This window comes from Cercospora kikuchii (genome assembly GCF_019650295.1).
Source record: "Cercospora kikuchii DNA, contig_00007, whole genome shotgun sequence".
In the NCBI taxonomy this organism is placed as follows: Eukaryota; Fungi; Ascomycota; class Dothideomycetes; order Mycosphaerellales; family Mycosphaerellaceae; genus Cercospora; species Cercospora kikuchii.
Window position 1 is genome coordinate 1,486,923 of NW_025408588.1, and position 12,460 is coordinate 1,499,382.

The 12,460-nt window shown below is 54.6% G+C and overlaps 5 protein-coding genes across 5 annotated transcripts; all 5 read right to left on the reverse strand.

Moving 5' to 3' along the window:
* Positions 1-666: 666 nt before the first annotated feature.
* CKM354_001068200 (uncharacterized protein) lies at positions 667-2,469 on the reverse strand (the record flags this gene model as incomplete). The annotated part of the gene is made up of 1 exon (XM_044806146.1): positions 667-2,469. One exon carries the CDS (start codon positions 2,467-2,469, stop codon positions 667-669), a length of 1,803 nt encoding a protein of 600 aa, XP_044662081.1.
* Positions 2,470-4,305: 1,836 nt separating this feature from the next.
* CKM354_001068300 (uncharacterized protein) lies at positions 4,306-7,938 on the reverse strand (the record flags this gene model as incomplete). The annotated part of the gene is made up of 1 exon (XM_044806147.1): positions 4,306-7,938. One exon carries the CDS (start codon positions 7,936-7,938, stop codon positions 4,306-4,308), a length of 3,633 nt encoding a protein of 1,210 aa, XP_044662082.1.
* Positions 7,939-8,631: 693 nt separating this feature from the next.
* On the reverse strand, positions 8,632-9,453 carry CKM354_001068400 (uncharacterized protein; the record flags this gene model as incomplete). The annotated part of the gene is made up of 1 exon (XM_044806148.1): positions 8,632-9,453. One exon carries the CDS (start codon positions 9,451-9,453, stop codon positions 8,632-8,634), a length of 822 nt encoding a protein of 273 aa, XP_044662083.1.
* A 657-nt stretch (positions 9,454-10,110) lies between these two features.
* Positions 10,111-10,911, reverse strand: CKM354_001068500 (uncharacterized protein; the record flags this gene model as incomplete). Its single annotated transcript, XM_044806149.1, has 1 exon — positions 10,111-10,911. One exon carries the CDS (start codon positions 10,909-10,911, stop codon positions 10,111-10,113), a length of 801 nt encoding a protein of 266 aa, XP_044662084.1.
* A 321-nt stretch (positions 10,912-11,232) lies between these two features.
* CKM354_001068600 (uncharacterized protein) lies at positions 11,233-12,428 on the reverse strand (the record flags this gene model as incomplete). The annotated part of the gene is made up of 3 exons (XM_044806150.1): positions 11,233-11,442; positions 11,497-11,548; positions 11,599-12,428. The coding sequence occupies 3 exons, from the start codon at positions 12,426-12,428 to the stop codon at positions 11,233-11,235; spliced, it is 1,092 nt and encodes a 363-aa protein (XP_044662085.1).
* Positions 12,429-12,460: the final 32 nt, after the last annotated feature.

The window sequence follows — 12,460 nt, forward strand, 5'->3', positions numbered from 1 at the left end:
CTCCGCCAAAAAAATCCATCAGAACGCTCACAGATCTCCAACTGGGGCTCGGTATCGCAAGCAGAGATAGCCAGAGATACCGCGGATTCGTGCTGAGTGAGGATATTCACTTAGCTATGCTTCCGCCAAATGGACCAACGACATGCTTCCAGTTGTCCAGCCAGCACTCGAAAGCACGAATGCACTCTGAAGAGACGTTGAGAAGCGGTCTGACATCGAACATCGGTATGATACATTACTACCTCCCGAAGCCGATAACATGATGCTAATTCTATGCCTCCTCCATTCATCCCAAAGACCAGTCTTTTCGCGGGTATCCATTTGATAGTACATGTCAAGAAAATTTCCAGGATGCTCATTGTTGTGAAATAAGCCCCCAACGATCGTGTCGGTGTGTATGCTTTGTCCTCCCCCCATCGTGAGAAAACACCGCAAACACCATTAAAGCCTCCCATCACGCATGCACAAACGTTTTCCCGCTTCGCCAGATCCCAGCTCACACACATATCCCAAAGGCAAGCAATACCGGCTCGCATTACCTCTAGTACTCAATCCTTCGTGGAGAAATGTATAGACAGGCATCCACCCGTCCGTACCACAGCGTACAGAATCTTCCAAGTCCCAATCCACCACATGCTCAGTCCAACACAGTAAGCCATTAGTCCCTCATCGCCACAAGTCTTGCTTGCTTCCTCTCCGTTGATGTGCGCCATCGCCGAAGATCTTCGGAGGAGCCATGAAGAAACTGCTCCGATCGGACTTCCCGCCGCCAAAGCTGCCGAATCTAGAACCTCGGTGCCCGCTGCCATCCGATGTCGTAGGTCGTGGGGCCTCTTCTTGCGGTACAGCCAGGAACCCGCCGAATCCATTCCCGACAATGACGGATTTGCGAGCCTCTCCACCAAACCCGCCTTGTGCCCATTGCGGACCGAGACCACGACCTGCGCTGTATGCACTCAGCGGTCTGCCGCCTGAGGCAATGACGCTGCTGCGTTTGTCTGAGGGATTGTTCTGCGGAGTGATGGACGTGAAAACCCATTCTAGCTCATCCATGCCTTTGGAGAAGACTTCGAGGGTTTGATTGAAGCCGCCTCCTTGTAGTTGTGCGAGGTTTTTCTTAGAGTCGGGGCTGCCGAAGCCCATCGGTAGTGGCGGAAGGAGGAGCAGTTCGGGGAAAGTCTGGTCTCGCACGTAGAGGGTGGTAAGAGCTGGAAGAGAGTTCTGGTGAAGGGAGGACGCCAGATATGCGTAGTACGACTCAGCGGGTTTCTGCAGGCCGTGGATGTCTTCAGCGCTGCTGATTTCAAAATGCAGCGTCTGCAGCGAGATCGAGGAAAGTGCGGGAAGTTGTTGTGCAGCCAAAGACAGCGACTTCCCTACCGTCTCAACAATCGACAAATGTGACAAGTGGCTGGCGTTCCAAAGCACTTGATGCAGATCTTGCACAGTGATGCCAGTGTTTTCCAAACTTAATGAGAAGAGCATTTCCCGAATGTGCGGTGCTTCCAACCAAGAATCCAAACCTTCGGCAGTGACGTTCGGAATGTGTTTCAGCTTCAAGCGTTGGACTGCCGGGAAATCAGGAAGTTGGCCAGGAGCTGGGTGGAACATGCTATCGTCGACCCAAGGCATATCCGCAAGAGTCAGGTCGTTCAAAGTGGGCAGACTGCCGAGCACAATACGCAGGGTAGCCGGTTCCAAGGAAAGTCCTGTAAGCTCTAACGTCTCAATGGCCTGCCAATGTCTGTGTGCGAGCAGTTCTAGTGCATCCTCTGAGCCGCCGCGATATATCATTTTCCTGATGTCGGGACAGCGTGCTTGCAGTTCTTGCCTGAGTCCCAAGCATGTCGGATCGCCGCTGTAAAACCCGTCTGGCAAGTCGACGTATCTCAAATTCGGCATGGCAGCCACAGTCCGTGCAAGGTCTCCTTTAGCAGTCTCGCGTGTCATGTAGGGGATCTTGAGGAACAATGTCTGCGAAGCCAAGTTCGACTGTTCGCGGACTGTTCGGCATAACAGTGACAATCTGATGTTGGGTATCTCGACAGGCTCCACCGCACTCTTGTTTCGGAAGTGTCCCTTCGCCGCCTTTTTCCGCTTGTCTGCCAGTATGTCTTCAAGTTCACAGTAGTGCACTGCATCGATGCGTACGCTGGTGTAGAGTTGCTGCTGTGCTGAGGCATACCACTTCCTACATGTCTGAGCACAGTGTGCGAGGTCTCGGAGATCGCAGAGCATGCAGCCATCGCCAATTTGAGATTGCTCGCATTGCTCGTAGGTGTAGTCTTGGGTGTGGGGGCACACATAGGAGAAGATGTTAGTAAGCACCTTCTCGGGCAGTCGTTTCGTCAGGTCGCGGCCCATGTGTCGAGGGAGCGGCGGCGAGGAAGGGTAGTTGGCATAGTTGGGCCGTGGCGGGCTGTCCTGCTTCAGTCGGGATTTCGAGCGAAAGTGCTTGAGGAAGCCCATGGCTACGGTGGTGGGCCCGAGGCTGCGGCCAGCGGTGGAGGTGGGGGCGGAGCGGAAGTCGACGTGCAGCAGCGGCGGAGCGGTGGAGGTAGGTGGTGCTGTTGGTAGTGACAGTGACGGTGACAGAGAGCTGCCGGGTCGCTGCAGGGAGAGTGGAGTGTGGTATGCGGGAGCAAGAAGGCGATGCCCGCTGGATTGTATGTGAACAGCAGCAAACGCACAGCTGCACGTCGGTAGCGCAGCGCAGGGTCGTGGAGTCAGTCTGAGCGCGCTTTGAGCCCTGCCGCCCCTCGCACTCTCTCCTGAAACACGGGAAGCCCGCTTAGCCCCGAAGCATAAAATCCACAAGCGCGCCTCGTCGCGTGCGCTGAAACGGGCTATGAGGACACTCAAACCAGTCGCACCATCCAGCAGAGCCGCTCTACACGTTCACAGACCAACAGCGCCTCCTCGAGCGGCGACAGAGTCCCTCTTCATTCTTCATCCATTCACCACCGCTTCTCCCGCCCCCGGAATGCGGCATTCACAGCCGACGAAACCTCCCAACTCCCGCCTGCCACATGTCTCACAAAGCTTTCCATTTCTGGCGCTGACGATGATAAGCACAGACCGCCCTGTCTCCAGCTACCTGTCCTATTTCTTATTGCTCTTCAGCAGAACAACCTAAACCCATCCCCAGCAAGTCTCACCATCGTTTGCCGGTTTGCCCTCATATCGCCGCTCGGGCTGATGAGTGATGGCAAGTGAGAGCCAGCAAGTCAATTCCGGAAAGAGCCACTCAGCTCTTCCGCTTTTGCCCAGCTTCGGTCTCCGTGCCACGCTCCTTGGCTTACCTGTACGCGTTGCAAACGCGACACTCATCCGCCTACCAAGTTGCTGAGGCACTGTATCTCAAAAGCAAGGCAGGCGTTGGATCAAGTTCCCAAGGAGCCACCACAAAATACTCATCTCTCTGGATCCTGCTCGTGATGTCTGGGTCAAGTTGTTGATATGACCGATCTTGCTGCTTGACGACCAGGCAGAGAGACAGAGGAAAAAGGTCATCGCAGTAGATACTGAGTTCTGTAATTACATTATATTCTACAAAGGTCCTGCCATCTATCTGTAGCTGTAGCGACTGGAAACGGGTCATAATGAAACTTTCAAAGGCCGTTGCTAACGCTCAATCGCTCGCCCGCTTGATACAAAGAAATGCTCGACGGTAGACTAGACCTCCCTCCTTTTATCGTATATTCCATTCCCACTTCGTCAGATCACAAAATTTCACCACGCCGAGGGAGATCGTCTCTTTGCAAACTTGGGGTCGTACTGAGGTGGAATGTAGTACCCACCAGCGTTGCCACGTTCGGCATCGTCCCACGCTTGCTCGATCTTCTCGCTGCGTCTGCTACGTGAAGATGGGTTGCTATTCTCGCTCCTGCACGCGATCCCAGCATTGCCTCGCTCGGTCTCGTCCCACTCTTGTTCGATCTCCGAACTGAGCTTGCTGCGCGAAGATCGCATCTTCTCACGGCTGCGCTCACTGTGTCGCGTGTCTCGCGAGCGATGGGTGTGGGATGAATTTTGCGTATGTCCAGAGCGCTCGCTGCGTCGCGAGTGATGAGTACCGGAGGCAGTGCGCTCGGATCGATGACTTCGTCTACCGTGTTTGCGACCGGATGAGCTGTCCGTATCTTGCCCGCTGTGTCGTGAACTCCGAGACTCCTGGAATTTCGGGCGCTGACTCGACTGCTTACCGGACTCGCCTGAAATGCGCTGCTTCTGACTCAACTCGCTGCGGCGACTCCTACCGCTTCCTGCTTGAGTGTCACGGCTCTCAGCTTTCTGCTCGGAGTACTACGCCGAGTTCGAGCGCTGATGTCGCGAAGATTTTGCCGAGCCTGTAATGAATGATACACCGCTGCCTTGGCTGTGCTGGGCCTCAGGCGGCGCTAAATTCGGGTTCACGGACTCTTTTGACTCGCCTTGTCGCGAAGATCGCTCTGACCGATGTGAGCTCGTTCGTGGGAACTCGCGGCCCTCCCAAGCGGCATGGCGATACCGATCGTCGTGGTAAAGACCATTCTGCGTCCTGCTGCTCTCCGTGATCGAGTGGTTGTGACGAAGTCGTAACCCATGCTCCTGCATCTGCTTCCACTCCTCATATGACATGGTAGCACCTGTTGGAAACGCTTCGCTCGGCAGCATGATTCTGGACTGAGGCGAGGAGGCATACTCGGTGGATGAGCGGCTGAGCGGATGTGGTGAAATCCAACCTTTGCCAGCAAATATTGTCAGCTCAGGCTTTGCTTGCCTGAAGTTCTTGCGGCTCAGCGGTGAGTCAGGAAGCGGAGGTAGCGGTGGCTCGTCTGCCTGCTTTACAGATGGAGAATGCTGCGCGCTGCCAGAATTGCCGTCATCTCCGGCCCGCATCGATCGTGGATATGAAGTGGTGGAAGAGTGGTGCGACGCAGCACTTGACTTCCTAGAATGATAGCTGTGCATCGAGGGGCCTTGACTCTTGCGGCTTTGATGGGTCGAAGCGAGCGATGGTCGCCTTGTAGCTTGTTCTGACAAATTCGTGTTTGAGAGGCGACCCTGCTCGTACTCGGGCCATTGCTCTATACTTTGTTCTTGCGGATGTGTCCAACCCTGCGACGCCCGTACCGAAGGCGTGCCAGGCGAAGGGAACATTGTGGATCTCGCACTTGCCGCGGTACTCTGAGGACGACTGGAGGCATGGCTGGTGGCACGGTTGCGCGACACAGACTTGAAGCTCATGGTCTTGATTGGAATCCTGGTGCTGCGAGCACTAGCAGCTGCCCACGCATTGGCCTTGGTGTCGGTGCCTGTGGTAGCGCCCTGGCCGACTTCTTCGAATGTGCCACCCGTCACAGCGGCGGATGTCCTGGTCGGAGCCATCGAACGGCTCTTTCTGGAAGGCAAGCGCCTCAGTTGACCAGAGGCCGTGATAGACTTCGAGTCTTTGCTTCTGCCGCGAGTCTCTATCGGACTTCCCGCGCGCCGAGACCCGGCGCCTTCGTCACGTTCATTCCCACGGAAGCCAAGGGAGGTTCCTGGTCTAGCAGCTTGTCCTCTGCTTGCTGGTGACATGCATGGTGATCGTGGAGCCCGCATGACTTGCTTGGCAGCTGCAAACTTCAGGGTGCGGTTCTCTTGCGCAGCTTCGATCCATCCATCAACAATACTCTGGATTTCGTGCGACGCAGCTTGCGGAGTCCGGCGCGGCGGTACCTTTGACTGGCCGCGGTCCATGACTTCGAACTCAAATGCTTGGGGTGTGGTTGACTTCCAGTCTCGGAACCAGTTGGAATCGTTCCTGACAGAAGGAGTTTTATCCCAGACACACTCCTCCTCGGGCCACAACACGTCAGATGGCGATTTGGAATCTTTGCGCTCCATCGGCGGCTTTTCGACGATAGACGAGCCGCTTCCCTCCTCTTCGGTGAGATCCGAACCAGTACGCTTCCTGGCATGCCTCTGGCGTTCGAGATCCTCCAAGTCGAACTCCTCAACGATAGGCTCAAAGTTTCTGATCGACGGCGACTTCGACCCGGCAGACTTAGGAATGGTCACCTTTGACGCGCTGACAGGTGTCAGTGTCTGATACACAACGTTTTGAGCAAAAGACACCTCTTCCCATTCCACCGGGGCAGAGTTGGTTTCCGGAATCTTCAGCGCTAATTTGGGGGTGGGTTGCCTGGTAGAGCCTTTCGAGGAACCCTTTGTTGAAGATGCGGGCCGGATGTTGACTGTGGGTACCACTGCCGATGCCTCCTCCGCCTGTTCAGCGCTGTGCTTGGATACAGACGCTATGGTCGCTGCCTCATGTACAGGAGCCGTCCAGGCCATCTCAATCTCGCCGAATTCCTTCTCCGATTGCTCCTTCTCCTCTGGTGATCCTCCATAGAAGCCCGAAGGTCTACTCTTGTGCGACGAGGGTGGTCTTGAGGTGCTACGACCCGGTGATGGCTTGCCCACTGTTCTCACGATATCAACCGAGACGCTCCTTGTATATTGCACTGATGGGCGTTCGATGGGTGCGGCGGACACCTTTGACGAGTTGTTTGATCGAGCGGACTCGACTTCCGCTTGCAAACGAGTGCGGTCGGCGATGCGCTTCGAAGATCTTGATTCCCAGTCGTTCTGTCGTTCAAAGCGATCGGCCTTGTCAGAGGATCGTGGGGAAGCCGATTGCGAGATCGATGGGAGTTGTGGTACAAGTTCATCAGTGGGCGTCAAAAGTATTTCAGCTGCAGCTGCTACAGATCGCTTGCGACGCAAATCGTGGTGCGCCACTATGAGCTTCTCTTTCTTTTGATGCTTTGTGAGCTTGCTGGCCTTCTTCTTGCTTGCAAGTGTGGATTTGTGATCGGTGGGACCAGTATACCGGAGGAAGTCCTGTAGGGCCTCAAGTCCGGACTCTCGATTCTTCGTACGTGCGTCTCGTGCTACCGGCTTATTGGGACGACTGGCGATCAGATCTACAGAGCCTCTTGTCCTATCCCGCACCTGACCTTCTTCTTTTGTCGACGAAAGTGCACGTGCCTTGCTCGCTCTGGACCCGAATGCTGGCGCTTTGAGAAACCCATCTGTCTCTGCTTCATATTCATTCTTGCTCCCACCACGAAGAAGGCGAGGTCTATCGAAGCTTAGTTTTCTGCCCGATAGCTTCAAGGGTGGAGGATCGGAAGAAGCTACAGCACGTGTCGGGTCCTGTTGCACCCGTTGCTTGGCATCTTCGGAGCGTGTTTCAGAAACCGGAGGCGCCTGTTCTGACCCAGCGTTTTGGTTGTGGTCGTCGAGGCTTTGCTTGATACCACGAAGAACCTCGTGCTCCTCGGGGAGAATTGGCGCCACCTGTTCCACTGCTCTCCGGTTGCGAGCTTCCGCGCCGGCTTTGCTTGCAACCTTGGCATTGATGTCTTGTGCTGTCTGTCGCCTTGCCTCATCAACTCGACGCTTCTCGTCGATAGTAGCGCGAAACAGCTTTCTCAACAGGGTCGCATCCAGAGCTTTCGGCTTGACAGGACGAGAAGTATCGTCGGCAGGCGACTGTGGCGACTGTGGGAGGGCAGTCAAGGCAGGAGTTCGTAATGCGTTGAGCTCTCTCGTGGCGAATCTTTCTGCTACACCGGCTGGAAGGATTCTAGACTCGTCGGTGAGGTTGTGAGGATCGATCGGGCGAGCTCCATACATGGCTTCTGGCCATGGACTCGAATGGTGTGGCTGCGCAGATGTTGCGGAAAGTGGATGTTCCCATTCGGTGGGACATCTGTCGTCGATGAAAGAGCTGACGCTGCTATCCGAGTCCCACTGGTCACTCGAAGGTCGATCCATGGCGTAGCTGTTAATGATGCTGTCGATGCGTCCTTCAGAAGTTCGAGTGTGTGTTGGTGAAGGCGGATGAAGCCTGAGTGGGTTTGAGACATCTTCCACCACCCAAGCCCTCACTTCAGTGGCAGCCATGAGCGTGTGTGTCTCGCATGCGGGGGTTGTTCTCGGTAGTTCGGATAGCTCTCCGATGTTCACTCGATATGCAGTGACGTTGTCGAGTGACCACTACGGCGAAGTCGCGAGCAACGCCATCAAGGCAGCAATGAGTGAATTTCGGTGGAGGGCAGCAGCTTGAAGGTATACAGTTCCAAGCCTCTTGAGAAAGTTGATGGCAGCACTATTTCGAACCTGTCCACGACTCTCATCGAGCGCCTCGTGCAGATGTTAAGGTTACGGTGCGGCAGCTGCGACTCCGGTAATTTTAGACTAGCGTACCGGTTAGCGTGTTTTTGTGGTATAGCCCACTGAATTCACTTACTCGCAGCTGCAGAAGACCTCGAATTCTCATCAGTGCTGTCAAACTGCTGTAGGCGTGAAGCGGGAAGTCGCAGTCGCGTGTCGCGTGCGAACCGTCGATGAGCGGGCTCTGGTCAACGGCTGTCCAACATACGGTGCCGTCCGTTCATGCATAGTTCCTAGTCACGTATCATTCGTACAAACCGTATGAGCTCGCTGTAGCCACTCGTCTCCCATGTAGCCCGCGATCTCACACGTGAAGCTTTGCCTGGCTTCATCGCGGGCGTTTGTGAACGCAGAAGGAAGCCCAATGGTCGCCCAAAGTCAACTAACAGCATACAAGGGCTTCGCTGCCTCATAGCTGCAAGCCTAGAGTCTCGCCTTTTCTCGTACCTGCTCGCTCTCCCACTGTCTTTTGATCCACCACCCGCGGACGTAGTGCCACGCGCCACTGGCCACGGCTAAAGGCGGGCAGAGCAATAGCAGCCAGGCCCACCATTGCGGGCTACCGCTCTTGACTGTCGCCATCACGGTGTCGATCTGTCTCTTGAGATTGTCTTTGTCGCCGTCATTCCAGACGACTACTCCCGCCTTGCTGCCTCTCCGCAGGCACCGCTTCGCCTTGTCCCTCACGTCCCACTGTGCAGCAACTCTATTCTTCGCGTCCTCTTCCGTCAGGTGCTCATCCCGCGCGCGCAGACGTTGCATCTGAATTGCCGGGTCGCTTACTCCTACGACCAGTATCGTGCCGCAGAGCGGCTCCCAACCGGATTCGAAGAGTAGAGGCACATCCAGCACGCATGCCCAACTTCCGCGCAGGTATGCGAACAACATCTGTTTGTACATCTCCCTCCTGACAGCAGGATGCACGATTGCATTCAATTTCTTCTTATCCTCGTCCTTTCCCTCTCCAAATACCCTCCTGCCGAGTGCGGGCCGGTTCAGAGCTCTGCCTTTGCCATTGGGACCGTTCTCGCCTCCATTCTCCGGTGTGGGCTCTACGAGTAAGTCGGGTGTGGAAGGTCCAAACGTCGACACGATCTGGTTGTAACCGTGCGTGCCGGGCTCGACTACTAGTCTGGCAACCTTGTCGGCGTCTACGATGGGGAGGTTGTACGGCGGAGCGGCGAGTATCGAGGAGACAGTCGACTTGCCGGTCGCGATAGAACCTGTTAGTCCCAAGAGCAGCATCTTCACTGTCGCTGGGTGGAATGGATGTATTCGAGTGTCTTTAGCTACGTAGAGGATCTAAGTGAAGCTCCGCGGCCCTGAGCCGAGGTGACGCAGTCGTCAACCCCATCATTTCACAAACTCCGTCTCATCCAACATTCTTCACCTCACGACACTCAACGTGAAGGATATCGTCGCAACACAAATTCTCACGACTTCCAAGACAAATGTCGTGATTGTACTGATCCGCTTTGACAGGTGCGCTATACGCCACAACGGCTCATCTCGACGTCTGCTATAGCCAGGATCATGATGGAACCACTCTGTCGGGTCACTTGACTCGTGAAGCCACGGGCCTGAAACGGGGAGACGGCAGGGAAATCCTCTCCGGTGTCTTCACCGCTCTGCTATACTATTGGAGTATATGACAGGTCTGTGGAAGAAAAGCTCGATTGCCGTACAATGTGGCTCTCTGCGCATAAATCTAAACCGCCTCACAATTTCGCGTCACCAGAACGTGACAGTCTTGGGCTGTGGGGTGCGGGCCCAGAAGCCTTTGGATTCTGTAACAACTAGCACCGCTCTATATTTGTGCTATCTACACAAAGCTCGGATCGTGTCCTGGTCATGTGACTCAATCAGCCCGATTGAAGATGTCTAGGCCTAGCTAGCACCAAGCTACTCGTCAATGACGGCCGCGAACTTCTCAGTCATTCTCTGCACCAACTCCTCGTACTTCTTGGTGATAGCCTCCTCGCCTTCTGAAGGAATCTCAAATTTCATGCTGCGCAGCTCGCTCTGTACGTCCGAAGTGCTCTCGCGCACCTTCGACCAGTTGTGACCTTGTGAAATAGCCTTTTGAGCTTCGTCGTGGAATGTCATCATGGCCTTCATCATCCAGGCAGTCTTCCAGAGTGGACAGAACTGGTCGTATTCTGAGTAACCATTCTGCTGCAAGAAATCCTCCTTAATTAGAGTGGCAACATCAAGCGTGATCTTGTCACTGTCGCCAAGCGCTGATTTGCCGACCAGCTGCACGACTTGGTCGAGTTCCTCCGATTGGGAAAGCAGCTCCCGAATACGCTCGCGGTAACGCGGGAACTCAGGTGCGTTTTCCTGGTAATACTTTTCCAAGGCCTTGGTGTACTTGGAGTACGATAGAGCTGTATTCACTGAAGGGAAATGCTTGCGTTGCGCGAGCTTCTTGTCAAGACCCCAGAAAACCTGCACGATACCGAGTGTCGAAGTTGTGACCGGATCCGAGAAATCACCTCCAGGCGGTGAGACGGCACCGACGATAGAGATGGAGCCTTGACGATCCGGCGAGCCCAGTGAAACGACCTTTCCAGCACGCTCGTAGAATGAAGCAAGCTTTGCTCCAAGGTAGGCGGGGAAACCTTGATCAGCAGGCATCTCTCCAAGTCGACCAGAAATCTCACGAAGAGCCTCAGCCCAGCGAGAAGAAGAGTCTGCCATCATGGCAACGTTCTTTCCTTGATCGCGAAAGTATTCAGAAATTGTGATGCTGTTGAGAGCAGAGAGTCAGTATATGCATTGCTTGAGTATGGGTGGAGCGGACGGGAAAGGGGTTTTCGGATTTCCGCATCTCTGCTTGTGACTTTGGCCCGGGCGTCTTGCAAGGCGACAGCCGATCTGAATGTGCCTCTCGCGCAGAGACAAGCATCGAAAAGCAGAGAGTAGACAGGTGTGTGCATGTGTGGACGTTCGGTGTGTGGTTGGCTGTGTATGCGAAGGAAAAATGTCAACTCACCCTATAACGACGTTAGCATTGGTCTCTGACTACGAGCTGCGACTGCGGCAAGCAATGCGGCCAAGCCCACAATCACGAAGCGTATCGTGATCGGCGAGGCATCGCAAGAAGAAATTTGGACTCTGCTTACCAGTATAGATGGAAGCCTCGCGAGCAGCTACAGGCATGTTTGACGTGTTTGCAATCAAGCAAGTACGCTTCATGATAGGCTCCTTACGCCCGTCGAAGTCGATAGTGAGCTATTCGGAGTGTATTAGTGCGGGTTTGAAAACTACAAATGTTGTTGTACGCACCTCAGGGAAATCCATCAAGACTTCGGCCATCTCGTTACCACGCTCACCACAACTTTTGATGTCAGCATAGCTTCCCAATTGTTGAGTCCTCTTGAGACTTACCCAACGTAAACAATCAGGTCACTATTGGAGAACTTGGAGAGCGACTGCGAGATGACAGTCTTGCCGCATCCGAAAGCGCCCGGAATGCAGACAGTACCACCCTGCACACTAGGGAAGAGGGCGTCAAGCACACGCTGACCGACAATGAGCGGATCGCCTGAGCTCAATTTGTCGTTCGAAGGACGTGGCACACGGACAGGCCATGGGTGCATCATGCTGTATTCGAACTTTTGTCCCTCAAACTCAACCTCCAAGATCTTCTCGTCGACAGTGTATTCGCCCTTCTTGGGGTACTTTGTGATCTTTCCACGCGCTCGCGGTGGCAGCATGATCTTGTGATCCGACAGCAGAGTGTTCTCCTTCACCGAGCCGAAGACATCACCACCTGTAATGTGGTCGCCAACCTTGAACTTGTCGTTTGGTGTGAACTCCCACTTTCTTGTGCGATCCAGTGCAGGCACATCGATACCTCTGGGAATGTAGATGCTGTTCGATTTGTCGCTAATGGCCTTGAGTGGTCGCTGAATTCCATCGTAGATGGTCTCCATCAAACCAGGTCCCAACTCCACAGACAGAGGCTTGCCTGTGCGCAGGACAGGATCGCCAACAGTGACACCAGCGGTCTCCTCGTACACCTGGATTGTAGCCTTGTCTGCATCGATTCGAATGACTTCTCCTACAAGCTGATCAAAGCCGACTTTGACCAGCTCGTACATGGCCACACCGACCATGTTCTGCGCAACAATGACAGGACCAGAGATGGAGAAGATGGACCCTCCCTGCTCCTCGCCATCTTGCTGCTGCTGCTTCTTGTCGCCTTTTTTGCTCATGTTTGCGGTGTTGTGTGGTGTATCTGGAGCTG